Source organism: Natrix helvetica, assembly GCF_964273705.1.
Source record: "Natrix helvetica genome assembly, chromosome: 16".
NCBI lineage: Eukaryota > Metazoa > Chordata > Lepidosauria > Squamata > Natricidae > Natrix > Natrix helvetica.
In genome coordinates, this window is record NC_138563.1 from 6,435,700 (window position 1) to 6,454,649 (window position 18,950).

At 40.0% G+C, this 18,950-nt stretch overlaps 1 protein-coding gene across 1 annotated transcript in view; it reads right to left on the minus strand.

The window, feature by feature from the left end:
- TOP6BL (TOP6B like initiator of meiotic double strand breaks) overlaps window positions 1–17,921 on the minus strand; it is a gene marked incomplete at its 5' end in the record, with an annotated part of 32,624 nt that extends 14,703 nt beyond the window's left edge. The window contains 7 exons of the mRNA XM_081967912.1: window positions 60–131; window positions 4,432–4,487; window positions 5,814–5,897; window positions 8,000–8,100; window positions 9,990–10,043; window positions 11,377–11,521; window positions 17,826–17,921. Coding sequence (XP_081824038.1) covers window positions 60–131; window positions 4,432–4,487; window positions 5,814–5,897; window positions 8,000–8,100; window positions 9,990–10,043; window positions 11,377–11,521; window positions 17,826–17,921 — 608 coding nt within the window. The remainder of the gene's footprint in view (window positions 1–59; window positions 132–4,431; window positions 4,488–5,813; window positions 5,898–7,999; window positions 8,101–9,989; window positions 10,044–11,376; window positions 11,522–17,825) is intronic.
- Window positions 17,922–18,950: the final 1,029 nt, after the last annotated feature.

The following is an 18,950-nucleotide window of genomic DNA, read 5'->3' on the forward strand; positions in this document are numbered from 1 at the left end:
ATAACCCCTCCATCAATCAGCCTCTGGAGGAGGAGAAATTATTTCCCTCAATTGCTTACCTCATGAAATGTCTCCCATCACTAAGTAACGTGGTTCCATCTGGCAAACATGTGCTGACTTTCCCTTCTGGGCTGAAGCACAGAAGGAGATGTCGAAAAGTCACCGCATTTATCATAATTATAGATGAGAACACCAATTAAACAACAAGGCAGACCCTTTACGTTATTTCCCCGAATTCACTGCACTTTCCAGTCGCTATTGCAATGAAAAGTTTACAGATCACAAGCCGTAAGGTGGGCTCATGTGGTGCTTGGGTGCAAAACTGCCCAATTTTGTCTTACATAACAAACCACGGACAAACAAACCATGGATTAGTTCAATGTTCAGTTTAGGCAAAAGGAACTATTGAAAACATGCCCAAAGCATGTGGTAACGGCAGCAAGATTAGTGTTTGCACAACCATGGAAAAATGGTGAGGTCCCGACAGATGAAAGTGTAATTAAAAAAAAAATTAGAATGTGCTGAGATGGATAGATTGACGCTTAAGATAAAAGAAAAAGAAGATGCAGAATACTTTTTAACATGGGATATATTTTACCAATGGTTAAACAGAGGTTAGAATTTAAAAAGAATTCAAAGAGGTAATAAAAATGTGTATTGAAAATATGGCAAGATGGACAAACTAATTGTTTTATTATTTTATGATTAATATTGATATATTTATTAAGATTACTAGTACAATCATGGTTATTGTTATACCTTTACTTAAAATTAATCATGCCCAGACACGCTGTTCAGATACACATGGAATATTTTATGTTTTTAATGGGAAAAAATGTACCAATAAAACATATATTCAAAAATAAAGAAAAGAAAACATGCCCAAAGCATGTAGATTAGTGTTTGCACAACCATGGAAAAATGGTGAGGTCCCGGCAGATGAAAGTGTAATTAAATATATATATATATATATATTAGAATGTGCTGAGATGGATAGATTGACGCTTAAGATAAAAGAAAAAGAAGATGCAGAATACTTTTTAACATGGGATATACTTTACCAATGGTTAAACAGAGGTTAGAATTTAAAAAGAATTCAAAGAGGTAATAAAAATGTGTATTGAAAATATTGCAAGATGGACAAACTAATTGTTTTATCATTTTATGATTAATATTGATATGTTTATTAAGATTACTAGTACGATCATGGTTATTGTTGTACCTTTACTTAAAATTAATCATGCCCAGACAACATGCTGTTCAGATAGACATGGAATATTTCATGTTTTTAATGGAAAAATGTACTCAAAAATAAAGAAAAGAAAACATGCCCAAAGATGGAATGCGCAGCTGTAGTTTTATACTAGAGTAGTATAGAGACTTAAAGGTAGCCCTTGATGTATGACCATAATTTTGATCATGGGACTATGGGGTTGCTACAGCAGTTATAAGTGTGAAAAATGGCCTTAAGCTACTTTTTTCCAATGCTATTGCATCTTTGAACAGTCACTAAACAAATGTTGTAAGTTGAGGACTACTTTTTTGTGTGTCTTATAATGACCCCTTAAGCCCTGGAGTCGGGGCAACTGAATGGAGCTTAGTCTTTACTGGCCGGATGCCTTTCCTGTCGCCAGTGCGGAGTTTTGTTCGGCAGATATACATCTCATTGTGCCCAGAGAGAGAAATATCTGCCGCTACCTAGGATCGAACTCACAGCCTCCTGATTGTGAGGTGAGAGCTCCACACCTCTAGGCCCCCACACCACTCCTAAATTGAGGGCTAAAGGAGCAACTTGCTTCAATTAAATCCATGTACATTTTAATCTACAGATGTAAAACACCCACTGCATTGGCCTTGGGTGCTGCCAACTGGGGTATTTCAAAGGATTTGTGTTGGAGATAAATGCCCACCACAAATCTTGAGAGAACAGATGGTTCCCTGCCAGATATTCTCTTTAGGTGATGCACTTCCTGTTTCTTCTTTTTAATTATGCATTAAGTGGCTGTGCTAATGCTAGCAGATGTTCAATGACTGAAATCTCGGTCAGTTTCCCAGAAGGAATACAAGGTTACCACTGGTTCACCCACCAGATAGAGGCCTCCTTAATAAGTGGCTGGGCTTTTAACACTGCAAAACTGAGTTCTGAGTAGCGGCTGCGCTAGTCTGTCAGTATTTAACAACTGATTCATGACAATTTGGGAGTTGTAATGGGCTGGACTGCAGGGACACTGTGGCTCAATGGCTAAGACGCTGAGCTTGTCGATCAGAAAGGTCGGCAGTTTGGCGGTTCAGATTCCTAGCGCCGCATAACGGAATGAGCTGCCGTGACTTGTCCCAGCTTCTGCCAACCTAGCAGTTCGAAAGCACGTAAAAAATGCAAGTAGAAAAATAGGGACTACCTTTGGTGGGAAGGGAAGAGCATTCCGTGCGCTTTCGGCGTTTATTCATGCACCCACATGACCATGGAGGCATCTTCAGACAGCGCTGGCTCTTCGGCTTTGAAACGGGGATGAGCATCGTCTCTCTAGAGTCGGGAACGACTAGCACATGTGTGCGAGGGGAACTTTTACCTTTAGTGAGCTGGAAAAGGGAAAATCTTTTGCTCTGGAAAATTAGAGGAAAACTCTTACTTAGCATTGGGATAAATTTTACCTTTAAGGGGAACAGGTTAGTAGTCCTCAATTTACAACCATTCATTCAGCGATTATTCAACGTTATGAAGACATTGCAAAAAATTACTTATGACTGGTCCTCACAGCTATGACCGTTACACTACAGTCACGTGATCGAAATTCAGGTGCTTGGCAACCAGGATGAAGTTATAATGGTTCTTGGGATCACAAGATATATAAGCCATTTATTTATTGTATATGGAGATTCTCAGTCATTCAAGTCTTGGTTGTAACAAAGTTGCGTTGTTGTTTTTTTCCCCAAGAGACAACTGGACTTTCTGGATTTTCTTTGAAGATGTTTCACTTCTCATCCAAGAAGCTTCTTCAGGTCACCATCCAGAGCTGAAGAAGCTTCTTGGATGAGAAGCGAAACATCTTCAAAGAAAAACCAAAAAGTCCAGTTGCCTCTTGGGGGGAAAAAGCTCTTTTAAGCCATTTACATATTTACTTACTTATTTATTTATAAAATTTATTGACCGTCCATCTTAACATAAGGTAAGTCTGGGTGGCTTAAAGGTAAAGGTTCTTCTCGCACATATCTGCTAGTCGTTCCTGACTCTAGGGGGCGCTGCTCATCTCCGTTTCAAAGCCGAAGAGACAGCGCTGTCCGAAGAGGTCTCCGTGGTCATGTACCCGGCATGACTCAACACCGAAGGCGCACAGAACGCTGTTCCCTTCCCACCAAAGGTGGTTCCTGTTTTTCTACTTGCATTTTGTACCTGCTTTCGAACTGCTAGGTTAGTAGAAGCTGGGACAAGTAACGGAGGCTCACTTTGTTATGTGGTGCTAGGGATTCGAACCGCCAAACTGCCGACCTTTCTGATTGACAAGCTCAGCGTCTTAGCCACTGAGCCTTACATTAAAAAAAAATATATCTACATTAAAACCTGAATAAATGAAAACCAGAGATTCAAATCAAGGGCACGTGGGGAGGAACGCGAATGGAATGGGTGTGGGAGGGTGATGGGATCTGTTGTCCCTTGATCAATCACCTCCACTGTATTGTTTCCCATTGGGGGCCCTGGCCAATTGGCAAAGCCAGGTTTTTAGCTCCCCACGGAAGAGCGGGAGGATTGCAACCTTCTCAACCAGTTCTGACAAGCCAAGTCTATTCCGACCACAATCGAGACCATAATTTCTGTCATTAAGCAAGATGGTTGTTAAGTATTTTGCACCCAATTTTACAGACTTTTTTTTTTGCCCTAAACGTGACACGAAGACAAAAGTCTTGGAAAAAAACAAAGGGATGTATTCCACTTTCACTCAAAAAAACTCATGATTAAGAACGTTCCAGAGATCCGCAGACTGTTGAAGTATCCTGCAGCTGGAAAGGATAATGGATAGACAGATAGGAATCAATTGTGTTCTGTTTAGTCTCATGGCTCCAGTCAGAATTTGGCTTACTAGAGTTCCAGATGGAACATTTTTTGCAAAGGTACTTTAGAAAAAAAAAAGATACAGGTTTTATTTTACTATATAAGTCCCACTTCTTAAATCAAACCATGTTGCACTTGTATTTAATAATAGTGAAGTTTACCACGAAGAACAAATGTTTTAAGTGACTGCCAAAGTTACAGAGGAGATATAGATTTCATCTCTTTCCCCCAACCTGGAATTAAGTTCCTTCTGTTGCTGTTGTTTTTAAGCAGTGTTTAACGATTGTCTTTTAGTATCAAGTCTTTGAACAATATATATTTACTTGCATGGTTTAATTATACAGTCTACAGCTGCTGGTATAACTTTATAGATGCTTACTTACCTATATGTCTCAGCAGAGGTGTTGCCGTTAACTTTTACACAGTAATGGAACTTGATCTATAAAATCAGAGTGGCACAAAATAATAATAATAAGAAATAATATTTTAAAAAAGGCTGTGTGCATGTACCGCATAACTCTGGAATGCCTTGAGCAATTTCAACCAAACTTGGTACACAGATGACATACTCTCTGGAAGCAAATACTGTAGGGGTTAGACACCCCAACACCCCTCGGGAGGGGGGGGGTGTTCTGTTAAGATACAGTCTGTTGTGTCATAAAATGTCTTCTACTGTACAGCGCAGTGGAGCTGCCATGGTAACGGCTTCACAGTACTCCACAAGGGGGCTCCCTCTGGTAAGGGGAAAATCCAGTCTAATTCAGGATTAGGATAAATAAATACCTGGGCAATGCCGGATTATCAGCTAGTAAGAAATATAGAAAATGACCATAATAGGGGAAACACAGTCTTCATATTGGTACCACTTTGTATCGGTAGTCCTCGGTTTATGACCACATTTGGGACCAGAATTTCCACTGCTACACAAGGGAACCTGAAATTACCATCTTTTTTTGCCTGGGTTCTTAAACAAATCACTGCAGTTGTTAAGTGAAGCATGTGGTCATTAAATGAATCCAGCTTCCCTTGTTGATTTTGGTTGTCGGAAGCCTGATGGGAAAGCCACAAAATGTTCATCATGTGACTAAGGGGAAGCTGCGATGGTCGTAAGTGTGAGAATTGGCCCCAAATAACTTTTTCAGTGTCTTTGTAGCTTCAGACAGTTACCAAATGTATGATTGTGAGTCAAGGACTACTTGTATTGCACAGTGACTGTTTTATTATTTAAATTATTTATTATTATTGAATTTAGTATTTAGTATTTTAGGCAGAAAACCTTCCCAAGCACACCTGGAGACAGCAGCACACCTGAACTTTGCACAGAAACTATTCAGCTTTTACCTCAAATGACGTGCGTCTGCATAGAAAGGATTCTCACCCAGGAAATGCAATTTTATATCCCAAAATGCACCCTCAGATCCGAGTTATACTCTGAACATTTTAGCAAAACTGTGGCTTAATGTGACATGAAACAAATGTTGCATAAAAATCCCGCAGCCACATACTTTGTATTCGATCATGATCACTAGACTTTGATAAGATTTGCCCTTTTTACTAAATAAAATTATGTAAAAATAGGAGGAACAAGCTGAGGCTGGATCTGGTAACCAGGTTGCTTCAGAGATCAGGATACAGGATCTTTTCCCTTCCTATGTAGGCAGCTTCTTAAAACTCACTGCAGATTTTAAGTTGGAAGGTAGTCATTTAGCCCTGAGGAAACCTGAACATAATATTTAGTAAATCATAGTGCAAGGGAATCTCTTACTGTTGTGTGCAGGAGGCTGATCCTATGGATGAACTGTTTCAATATGATGCTGTCTTCCTTCAGGATTTCAGACTTCTCACACAGCTGAAAAGGCCCAAGAGAGACAGAGAAAGTTAACGTGTTCTTTTCAAAACCTTTAAGTGAAGTTTTATGGCGCCCCTTCAGTCATTAAACTTTTCAATTCTCCCATCCCTTGGCGTGGCCACTAAATCCAAAGCTTTAACCTGAACGCCAAAGGTAAATGAAAACAGCGCCCTCTTGTTTCAGACATGATGTGCTTTGTCAGGTTTGTGGGACTGATGCTAAAATGTTCAGATTCATTTAGCTGCATTTGAACAGTTTTGGGAAAAACACACACGTGTGTGCGTGTGTGTGTAATGCAACTGTGGGAATTTCCTTTTTTACTTGTTTTATTCAGAATTCCTATCCATAGTCCCCAGATCGTAGGATAAGCAAGAATCTAGGGCAATGCCTCCATTACAACACTGTATTTCCAGTTGTGCTAGAAACATTACTGCATTCTACCTTTTCTTCTGGCTGTTTGAAGAACTATTTTCCCCCAGTAGTTTCCTGTGGAGATTCTTTGCTAGTTATTGTGCACACAAGATGAAGGACATCCTCCAGAAAAATAGACACATAAACTCTATAATTAATCACTTTTTTTTTCTTGAGGGGGTCAAGGGTCAACTCCTGATCCCTGATCCCTTTCTCTCTCTGGAAACATAACTTTTAAGAGATCACCCACCAAGAAATTCCAAGATACAGAGTTTTATAATCCTCTTTGATGGTTTCCACCCCAACCCATAGCTGCAGCTACTGCAGCTGCTATTGCAAAACAGGTAGTCCTTGATTTATAACCATTCATTTAGTAACTGTTCAAAGTTACAAGGACACTGGAAAAAAATGACTTACAAATGACTCGCACTTACAACTGTGACAACACCCCTATAGTCATAGGATCGAATTTCGGGTGCTTGGCAACTGGCATGTATTTACAACGAATGCAGCATCCCAGGGTCACATGATCACCTGCCCAGGTGGCTTCTGACAAGCAAAACCAAGGGGTGGGGGGTGGGGACCGGATTTACTTAATGACTACATGATTCACTTAACTGCTGTGATTCTCTTAACAACGTGGCAAAAAAAATGGGCATGATTCACTTAACAACCATCTTGCTTAGCAATGGAAAACGTGGTCCCAATTGTTGCAAGTTGAGGGCTACCTATAGTAACGACCCTGTGTTAAATGCGAATATTGATTTAGCTTTTCCCTGTTACAGCAATAACAAAGTCAAATGGATTGTAGATTTGTGAGATAGATAGATAGAGAGAGAGAGAGAGAGAGAGACAGACAGACAGACAGACAGACAGACAGACAGACAGACAGACAGATGATAGGTAGATAGAGGATAGATAGAGATGGATAGATAAAGGATAGAAAGATATATAAATCTTTCCCCTGTTCATAACCCAGATTTCATCAGTGGTGAAAAATGATGTCCGCAACAATTTTGGAACAGATTCTAGTTCTCTAGTTTGAACAACTGTTCTACTCAACCTTGTTCTGAAACGAGGTTGAGTAGAAAGCACAGCTGCAGTTGTTTTTCTTTGGTGCCTGTGAAAACTGGCACTGGGAAAGGAATGAAGATTTTGATTCTAGAACAGCTTCCTCAGATGTTTGGAGGATGCTGAGAACAGATCATCCAGGCAAAGAGGACAGACATCAACACACAAACCAATTAAGCGAACTAATTGTCTCCTGCAAACTACCCTCCCCTTTCGCTCCTTTTTTATCTCCTCTTGGAGGGGCCATTCATTATCCACCTGTGGCCTTACTCCCGAGTCGACCCCCGCTTTTTAGCTCTTCCCGTCTGGAAGCTCTGCGCATGCGCACACTGGGAACAGGCTCCAGCTGTTCGTCTGCCTCACTGATATCTGACTCCGAAGGCAGCTGATAATTGACATACGGTTCTGGCCCCGTCTCTGCCTCCGACACAGAGCCCTCCTCAGGGCCTTCCCCAGACTCCAGGACTGGCCTAGGTTCCCCCCCAACTCCTCACTGTCTGAATCTGCTGCCAGGCCAGGCAGGCCACAACACTGTCTTGAGAAGGGGGTTTGACTAGAAGACCTCCGAGGTCCTTTCCAGCCCTATGATTCTAATAAGGCTCACTGTGGTATAGACTAACCTGAAAGGAAAGCTGAAAAGGCATAGTAAGCAGAGATTCATGAGGACATCCGCTTCCGTGCAGGACACCAATCTGGCAGAAAGGCAGTAAACTTTCTATTTCTGTGGAAGGAAAAAAACAGTGCAAGGAGACAAACACTGCAAGACAATAAAGGAATTCCTGCTCTCCGAACAACAGGCATGGATATGTAAGATTCAATTCTATCAGTTGATACAAGAAAACAAGCTGAAGCAAGGAGGGTTATATGATCTTTTTAATATACAAGCAATCCTCGACTTACAATTATTTGTTTAGTGAATGTTTGATACTGAAAAAAGTGATGTATGACTGGTCCTTGCACTTATGACCATCACAGCATCTCCATGATCATGTGATCAAAATTTGGCCACTTGGCAACCGGTGTGTATTTATTTCCCAGCTGGCTTCCAACAAGCAAGGTCAGTGGGAGGAAGCTGGATTTGCTTAACGGCCGTAAGACTCACTTAAAAACTGCAGTGATTTGTTTAACGATGTGGCAGTAAAGGTCATACAATTATGCGCAATTCATGTTAACAATCACCCTGCTTAGCAACAGAAATTCTCCGCTGGATTAGCTTGTGGTCTGATTCACCAAAAGCACTTTTAAAATCTGAAATAATATTATTTATTTAAGCCAATTATGGTTCTACCCTGTTTCTCCCAAAATAAAGTCTCCCTGGATAATAAGCCCAATCGGGCTTTTGAGTGCATGCGCTAAAATAAGCCTTCCCCAAAAAATAAGGCCTCCCTGAAAATATTGCAACACAGCAGCAGCCATGAGGTGACCACTCTCACCACCTCAAAAATAATAAGATCTCCCCGAAAATAAGGCCAAGTGCTTATTTCAGGGGTCAAAAGAAAATAAGACCCTGTCTTATTTTGGGGGAAACACAGTAAGTCAAGGACTACCTGTAGATACACACAAAAATACACACATAAATGTTTGTTTAAATGTATTAGCTGCCCAACTCCAAAAAGGTTAATCAAAAGGTACTAATCAGCCGAGATGTAATGTTGCCTTTTCCAACTGATATTCTGAAAAATGCCTGTAGAGAAACAGTCATGAAATGGTTGAATGAATGAATCAGAGGAAACTTGGAGCACCTTTTCTGACCAGCAAATTTTATTAAAAGGCATAATATTTCATGAAGCGAGCTGCAGCTCATAAAAGCTTAGGCCTTTTATTAAAATTTGTTTGAAAGATCTGAAGATTCCTCCTGATTTGGGGCTAACATAGACTGACCTGCCTCTCCTCCTACAATGTCCACAGTGCAGGTTGAACTTCGTATCCATTCAGATAACCCATCTATTCCTATTCTGATATTGCACAGGGTATTGTATTGTATTCTATTCTATTCTATTCCCTATCCTATCCTATCCTATGTTCTATTCTATTCTATTCTCCTCTTTTCTTCTCTATCCTATCCTATTCCATTCTATTCTATTCTAGTGTATGAGCCGCTGTGGCGCAGTGGTTAGAGTGCAGTACTGTAGGCTACTTCTGCTAACTGCTGGGTGGGGTAAAATGAGGACCTATATTGTTGGGGGGCAATATGCTGACTCTTTAAACTGCTTAGAGAGGGCTGTAAAGCGGTATATAAATCTAAGTGCTATTGTTACTGCATTGCATCTCTTTTTAAGAAGTATGTAAGTAAAAAGGAAAATAAAACAAAAATTAATGAGGTCTTAATCTTTTTGCTTTAAAAGTTTATCAATTTCTTTAATTATCAGAGCTCTTATTCCAATTTTTGGGGGACAACTTCAATAATGAGGACACAACTCAAATGCAACAGAATCTCCTCAGGAAATATTCAGAAATTGGGTGAATTCACATATTTATTAAAGTTATAAAAAGATTTGTTCTGTTCTGGGGGACCTGGTCAAAATGTACCCATGGCGTGAGAACTGAATGCTGGGCTGGATTAACTTAAAAAGCCCCTTTTTAAATCTCTAATAATGTTAAAGTATTTACCTTTGAATGTTAGGTCACTGAGGAGTTTGTGGCATAAACCACCTTTTGCAGCAACTGCACGGAACAAATAAAAGAACTGATGTTATTAATTTTGTTTACGTTTGTGGCAAGGCTAAATTTGAGCTGTTGTATTTGTGCTCAACTCAATTGTAGGAAAATAAACTTACACCTTAAATTCATTTATTGGGAATTGCATATTATATGAATACGGGTAGACCTTGATCTACCCACAACTCATTATTATCATTTAATGACTCCATAATCCCTTATGGGGGGGGTGGAGTCTGGGTAATTGAATGGAGTTAGCAGAGCGTTTTAATGGCCAGATGCCCTTCCTGTCACCAATGCAGAGTTTTATTCAGCAGATATATTCTCATTGTGCCCAGAGAGAGAAATATCTGCCTCTACCTAGGATTGAACTCACAGCCTCCTGATTGTGAAGCGAGAGCTTCACCTCTAGGCCACCACACCACTCTGCTGACCACAGATGAACCCCAAATTTCCACTGCTAAGTAAGGCGGTTGTAAAGTGAGTTGGGTCTCATTTTATGACCTTTCCCCCCACGATTGTTAAGTGAATTATTACAGTTGTTAAATACATCTCACTGGGACAGTTACAAATGTTGATCACGTAACCTAGGGACAGTGCAACGGTCATAGATACATGCCAGTTGTCAAGTGCCTGAATTCTGATCACGTGACCATGGGGATGCTGCAATGGTGGTAAGTGTGAAAAATGGTCATAGGCAGTGGAGGGTTTCAAAATTTCTTAGAACCTCTTCTGTAGGTGTAGCCTGCTTTGTGGGAGTGGCTTGCTGGCCATGTGACCGGGTGGAAGTGGCTGGCCAGCCATGTGACTGGGTGGGCGTGGCCAACTTGTAAAATGTGGTGAAACTCACTTAACAAAGCTCTTGCTTAGCAATCAAAATGTTGGCTCAGGAACTCTGGCATTTGAAGCAACGCAAGTCTTAAAGCTGTCAAGTTACAAGACCCTTGCACCCCTAACCCTTTAGAAAAAAAACCCACAGGGGTGTTCAAACTTGACAGCTTTAAGACTTGTGGACTTCAACTCCCAGAATTCTTCCTCTCGCTCTTCATCTTGATGATGTGCGGAGGGGCAGGGGGAGGGAGCTGGAACCGGTTCTAAATGGCATGGTAGATTGGTGGAACCTCTTCTATAGAAGAGGTTAGAACTGGCAGGAACCCACCCCTGGTCATAGGACACTTTGTTCAGTGCTGTTGTAACTTCAAACAGTCCCTAAATGAATGATTGTACGTCAAGGACTGCCTGTAGATTTTAAATGCCACCTGAAGGGTCACTTGCCTAGCTTCTCTTTTCCTGAAAAAATAACCACTCTGAAAGAAATTTAAGTCTGAATTATACTCACTAATTGCAGCACAGCGCGACTGGTTCACACGCTGGGGAGAATCTTGAATGTCCAAAGAAACGACAATTGTTCCTCCGAGCCTGGAAGATCTTTCTGACTGTTCCCCCTTTTCACCTTGAAGTTGTATGATTAGAAATTCTAAACTCTGAAAGCAAAGAAAGGACTTGGTAAATTAGCAGACAAAATTTGTAGACATCCTATTCTGTCTTGAGAAACAAGAGTGTTCCTTACGTCTTCATTTGTGAATCTCAAAACTAAAACTATAACTATCCTTGAAATGGGAGGCCTGGTTGTATAAATCGGACTGGTGATGCTAGAAATTGAACAATAAATGAAGGCATCGATTTTACTGGTTTTTGGTTACCCTTCTTGTAGCGTTTTTCAATGTTCCAATCTTAAATCAATTCTACAATTTTGGATTTCTTTAACAATTCTTTCCTTTTACCATCGTGATTCCATTTTGTGTGGTGTATTAGCCAACTAGCAAATTTCTAACTAATTCCCCAAATGTGGCTTTCTTCTAACAGATGAGAAAAAATTGTTTGTTATTGTTTCGTTGTTTTTAAATTCATCTGTTTGTCTCCATCCAGCCCCTTATTCTTACAGAATTATTACTGAGGGAGGTTTATTAGGTTGGTTTGCTTCCTGAAAGCCATTGAATTATAAGGTGCTCTTAACCTTATGTTGTAAAATGGAAAGTGGCAAGCAAGAGAAGAAAGGGAAATGTTTCATAAACAACAGGAAATAAAGAATGCTTGAGAAAAACACAAAGGCAAAGCACACAGGATGTAAAACATGAATTAAAATCTTTCCTTGCAAAATCCTAGCAACGCTATTTTCTGCTTCACGAAAATGTCACTTCAAGTAGGAAATTATCATAATGCCGAAATGTATTGTCATTCCATGTTTTGTTTTGTTTTTAGCAGGAAAGAAAAGGAATAAAAAGATGCTATGGATGCACCCTTAAATTTATTTTATTGGAAAATGGAATGAATGAATGAATGAATGTAAAATGGAAACAAACTAAGGTAGGTAAGTCTTGGAGAAGTTCAATCTGGGTTACCTCATCACTTTTTTCTTCTTAAGAGTTATTCTGCAACTTACAACCATTCATTTAGTGACCGTCCAAAGATACGATGGCACTGATAAAAGTGACTTATGACTATCCTCGCACTTATGACCGTCACAGGGTCGCTCCATTCACATAATCAAAATTTTAGCCCAGCACGGATTTATGATGGTTACAGCATTCCAGAATCATATGATCACCAACAGTTCATTTACTGGCTGTTCAAAGTTAGAACATCGCTGGAAAGAAATGACTTATGATCATTTCTTTCACACCTACGACTGCTGAAGCATCCCCATGATCACACTTGGCAACTGACTCACATTTATGACGGCTGAAGTGTCCCAGGATCATGTAATCATCTTTTTGTGACCTTCTGACAAGCAAAGTCCATGGGTAAACCACATTCACTTTAACAGCTGTGTAATTAACTTAACAACTCTAATGATTCACTTAACATTTGTGACAAGGCAGGCCATAAAATGGGGCAAAACTCACTTGCTTAGCAACATAAATTTTGTGCTCAGTTGTGGTCGTAAGTCAAGGACTACCTGTATACTAATGTATATGGTAATTGCTAAAATTAAGAAAGACACAGCTGTACAACTGGTCTGGAATCCTTATCATCAATATCTCTCATTATTCCTGACTATTATTATTCATAGAGGGATGCGGTGGCTCAGTAGCTAAGACACTGAGCTTTTCGATCAGAAGGTCAGCAGTTCAGCGGTTCAAATCCCTAGCATTATGTAACAGAGTGAGCTCCCGTGACTTGTCCCAGCTTCTGCCAACCTAGCAGTTCAAAAGCATGTAAAAATTCAAGTAGAAAAATAGGGACCACCTTTGGTGGGAAGGTAACAACGTTCCATGCGCCTTCGGTGTTTAGTCATGCCGGCCACATGACCACTGTCTTCAGACAGCGCTGGCTCTTCGGCCTTGAAACAGAGATGAGAACCGCCCCCTAGAGTTGGGAATGACTAGCATATATATGCAAGGAGAACCTTTACCTTTACCTATTATTATTCATAATGGCTAAGACTGATCAGAGGTATAGTTCCAGAGAATGAAAAGATTTTTGTCTCCAATCTTTATTACGTTTAAAAGAATCAATCTCATATCAATACCTTTTACCCCTACTTTATCTTTGGAGCTTTCTTAAACTAAGTTAGGACACTGACCTACTAATTCTAGTACTGTATTTGTATGGCTGTGATTCTTGGTTCCATGAGAATTTATTTTAGTTATTTTATTTTATTTTTAGCAAAAGTGAACAAGGATCTCAGTCTTTCCTGCTAGCTATAAGCTTCTTCCTTGTCTTATTTTTAAAAATCCTGTTTTTTCCTTTCTTAGGAAGGAAAAATGGGTCTTGTGACATTCTGTGAAGGCATCCCCAGACTGTTTCTATTTTCATAACTTTTCAGATTTATAAAGAGGTCAAGATCTGGGATAGGCTGTTCCACTATTAAAATAAGATGTATGGCACCAAGAACTTATCTTTACATTATCCAGATGTTTTGAAAGATGTGGAACTGGTTTGGATGCACACACAAAAATAAACACTTTAGTTCCAGATTTCCTGACATTACCAAAGAAGGATAGCCAGTTACAGCTTGCAAATTGCATATCTGGTTTCCCAACATCTGAATAGGAGAAATAGTCTGCAACCCAGGAGCTATTATCTTCTGTTTGCCTTTGATCATATAATTAATCAAGAGAAGTAATGTTGTTCTTAATATGCTTATGCTGGCCATCTGGTTAGACAAGGTGATGGCTTTTTAAAGGAAGAGAAGAATCCATCTGTAGCAAAAATACTTTCAATATGTCAAAATTGGTTACTGAAGCTGATGACCATTGGGGCTGCTTCATATTGCTATTATTATTAAAGGTAAAGGTTATCCTCACATGTATGTGCTAGTCGTTCCTGACTCTAGGGGGGGGGGGGTGCTCATCTCCAACGGTGTTCCCTTCCCACCGAATTTTATGGGGTAACTAAGTGGAAGAAGGTGTGTTGGATATATTTTCCACCTTGAATAAAAACAATAAAGCAGGAACAAATTATATACACACTAATTTATATTACTAATTAGTACTAGTCCTTGACTTATGACCACAATTGGGACAGGAATGTCCATTGCTAGAGGATACAGTTGTAACATGAGTTATCATGTGACCATAACCGATATAACCCAAGTGCCCAAATCACAATTATATGACTGTGGGTACGATGTGATAGTCATAAATCCGAGAACCAGTCTTTTAGTCCTTTTTCTCAGTGCTGTCGTAATCTCAAAGAATCACTAAGCAATAGCCAGAAGCTGAGGACTGTTAACAAGCCAGCTGCAAAACAAATCTTATCACATCATACATTGATACTTTGCTAAAAAAAAACAACTAAGCAATGCACAACAAGCAGACTTTGTAACTTAATAAGAAGAAGAAGAAATAGAATGAAATAGAATTGTTAAATAACAATTCTGTGGCCCAAGAGGCAAATTATATTTTTACTTTAACGTGATGGCTTACAAATAGTTTCTGTGTTTCCACAACATTCTCAGCCACAAATCTGAGCCACTCGTTATCCTTGCTGAACTCAGTTAATGTGTACTTGTGAAATTACACTGGTGGCCAATGCTTCTTTTGTAAAAATCTAGACTGGATCCAGCACCAAACTGGACCACATATTTGTCACCGTGAGTTTTAAATCAACAGGAGTGATATTGGATTGTGATCCATTTGATACCTGCCAAGGTATTAGGTTTTTTGGGGGGGGATACATTTTTGTTAGGGGAAGCATTGACCTACTTCAAATGCTACCACAGAGATACCCGGCTCAATATCTATAGGTTAGTTGGCTGAAATTCAAACGAAAAGTTCAATTTCAAATGTGGCACAAACTCTTGCTTGAAACAAGTCGAGTTTCCAAAACTAGAGCGGGCAAAAGGCAAAGCTTGAAGTTCATTCTGAGGTTTGTTAAACTAGTCTATGTGCATGAGTACCATGGATGGGTGCACATGTTTAAAAGCATGTTAGTGTGTGTACATTGGTATGTACGTGTGTGTGTCTATATATGTATTTGTGCCTATACATAAGTGTGATGATATATACAAGTATGTATATAAGATAACCTTAATTGTAACTTTTTCCTGCGAACCCACTGGCATACATTAAAAAATGAAATTCTGATGCCTGCTTTCAAAAGAAAAATAAATATATAACCAGAGATAACATACACACGCACACACATGACATATGTATGTTAATCAGTCCATTTTTAAACACCTAGCAGAAAAGGACTGAATATATTACAAGTATGTATAGATTGCACGTACATTATATGTGTGGTGTGATAAACATGTATCTCTCTGTGTGTATGTGTATATATGTGTGCATACACACCACACAGATTTATATATAAAATCACACATGGGTCTAGACACCTGCACTCCCACTCATATATATGCAACCACCCACATACATATAGACACTCCCATATACACATACATGTGTGCATACACACACACGTGTGTAACTGTGTGGGAGTGTATGTGGGAGTGTCTATATGTATGTGGGTGCATATGTATGAGTGGGAGTCAGTGCACTTATTGTTCTTTACCTAGGTGTGATTCTATATATTAATCCATATGTGGTATAGATGTATGCGTTTGTGTGTCAAGTGTGTCAGCATATACATTGTCACTAATAACATGTGTGTGTGTGTGTGTGTGTGTGTGTGTGTGTGTGCGCGCGCGCGCCCCCCCACCACCACCCTCACAGGCGCGCGCACCATCCGCACTCCCGAGGCCGCTTTCCCTTTCATGGCTCGGCTTCTCTTTCCCGCTCGGCTCCGCCGCGCCCGCGCGCCCCCACCACCCTCACAGGCGCGCGCGCCATCCGCACGCCCGAGGCCGCTTTCCCGCTCAGCTCCGCCGCGCCCCCCCTCCTCCTCACAGGCGCGCGCACCATCCGCACGCCCGAGGCCGCTTTCCCCTTCATGGCTCGGCTTCCTTTTCCCGCCCAGCTGCGCCTCGGGAGAGAGCGCGCGCGCCCTCCTCCCCTTCTCCTCATGTCGTCTCGGCGCGCGCCCGTCTTCCCGCCAAATCTCGCATCGCTTCTTCCCTTAGTCGCTTCTTTTGAGCTCCATTTTCCCCCCCTCTTCCTTTGTCCCCCCCCCCACCTCCCTCTATTCCTCAAGGGTAAATAACAGCAATGTTATAAAAAATAAAATAAAAAATCACGAGTTACCGGGAATGGTGACATCCAAACCCCTCTTTTCCGGCCCACTGTTGTCGTTACTTTTTATTGTCATGATTATTGTTATGTGCTTCTCCTGAAGCTGCCCCGTTTCTGGAAAGGGTCAGGCTGAGGGGAAATTAGTTTAAACAAACCCTCGAAATAGACCCCGCTTGGCAGCTATCCTGAGGGAGGAGGTATAACGTTTATGAATAGAAATAGAAATTAAAATAGAATACAGAATAGAATAGAATAATAGAATTAATAGAATAGAATAACAGAATGGACATAGAATAGAATGAGAATAGAATAAGTAAAATAGAATAGAGAAACTTAGAAAAGAATAGAGAAACTGGAGAAACCTAGATTTGAATAGAATATAGAATAGAATAGAATAACAATGAATATAGAATAGAATAATTAGCATATAATAGAATGGAATAACAGAATGAATATAGAATAGGAATGGAATAGAATAAAATAGAAACATAGCCTAGCATAGCCAGAAAGGTAAAATATAGGAATAGAATATAGAGAAAGTAGAATAGAATATAGAATGGTATAATAATATACTATTATTCTTTCCACTTATGACTATAACAGTTGCTTGTATCTTTAAAAATTATATTGTTTTATTTCTTTAATAGTATAATTTGATTGGTTATTAGTAACCTATGACTATCACTAAGTGTTGTATCTTATGATTCTTGATGAATGCATTCTATTTTATTTTTCTTTATGTACACTGAGAGCATCTGCACCAAACACAAATTCCTTGTGTGTCCAATCACACTTGGCCAATAAAGAATTCTATTCTATTCTAGAGTAAAATATAGACTAGAATGGAATATATAGAGTAGAATATAGAGTAAAATATAGAATAGAATACAGAATATAAAAGAATAAGAATAGAATGTAGAGTAAAAAGAATAGAAGAATAAAATAGAATAGAATATAAAGAATAGTATAGTATGGGTATGGTATATGGTATGGTATGGTATGGTATGGTATGGTATGGTAGGGAAGGGAAGGGAAGGGAAGGGAATGGAATGGAATAGAATAGGTTATTGGCAAATGTGATTAGATACACAAAGAATTTGTCACTGGTTGTCAGCACACCAGTGTAGTTATTATCGGCTGCCTATCTTACCACAGGGCAAAATCCTGGGATCTTTATAGAGGGGCACAGAAGGGTGGCAGACATTTCATTCTTGGAGAGGAAAGCGTGCCCGAGGGCAGAGGCCATGACTGAGAAGGCCCATTCCTGCCTCCAGTCAGGTAGCACTGCTTAATTGAGAAATGTGCCAACTCGGATGGCACAAGATGGGCAAATGCCATAGGAAACAAGACGATAACCCTCAAATTACCAGGCCCTGGGCCATGAAGTGCTTTATAGGGGGCAAGCAACACTTTCCATTGTGCCCGAAATTAAGCAAATCACTGCGGTTGTCAACATTACCTGTTGGGGATTGCATGTGTTTGTTTGTTTATATTTCATATTTATTAACTGCCATTCTCTTTCATCCCCTTATGTTATATAAATACAGGTAGACGTGACCTATAATGACAATTGGGACCAGAATTTCCATTTCTAAGCAAGGTTGTTGTTAAGTGAGTCATGATCAAATGTATAACCTTTTATGCCATAGTTGCTAAGTGAATCATTGCAGTTATTAAGTGAATCCATGGTTGCTAAGCAAAATCTGGCTTCCCGTATTGGTTTTGCTTTTCAGAAGCTGTCTGGGAAGGTCACAAATGGTGGATGACACAACTCCAGAATGCTGCAATTGTGGTAAACACGTGGCGGTTGCCAAGTGCCTGGATTTTAATCGTGTGACCGTGGAGATGCTACAACGGTCATACATGCGAGGACCAAATGATGCAAAGATTTATTTTGCTCATTCTGATGCTGTTAATGTAGCATTAGGCTTTAAGAAAGAAACTCATACACTATAGTAAAGCATACAAAAAGTGAGAATGGAAACCAGAACAAGTTCCTTCCATTACTAAGCTAGCAACTTGATCAGGGGTGTCAAACTGGCAGCCTGCAGGCTGGATATGTCACGCGCAGGCTATGGCCACCACAGCTCTGCAAAGGAAAAACTAAATGTCATGTGATGGCAACGTGACACCGCGGGTTTGACACCCATGAAGTAGACGAATAAGTTCCTTTAAGAAAAAAATGCTTTTCACACTAATAGCCTTATAATTTATATTTATTTTAGTTCACTAGGAATTAAAATGCATCTAAATATGCCCTGAAACTTGGCTGTGT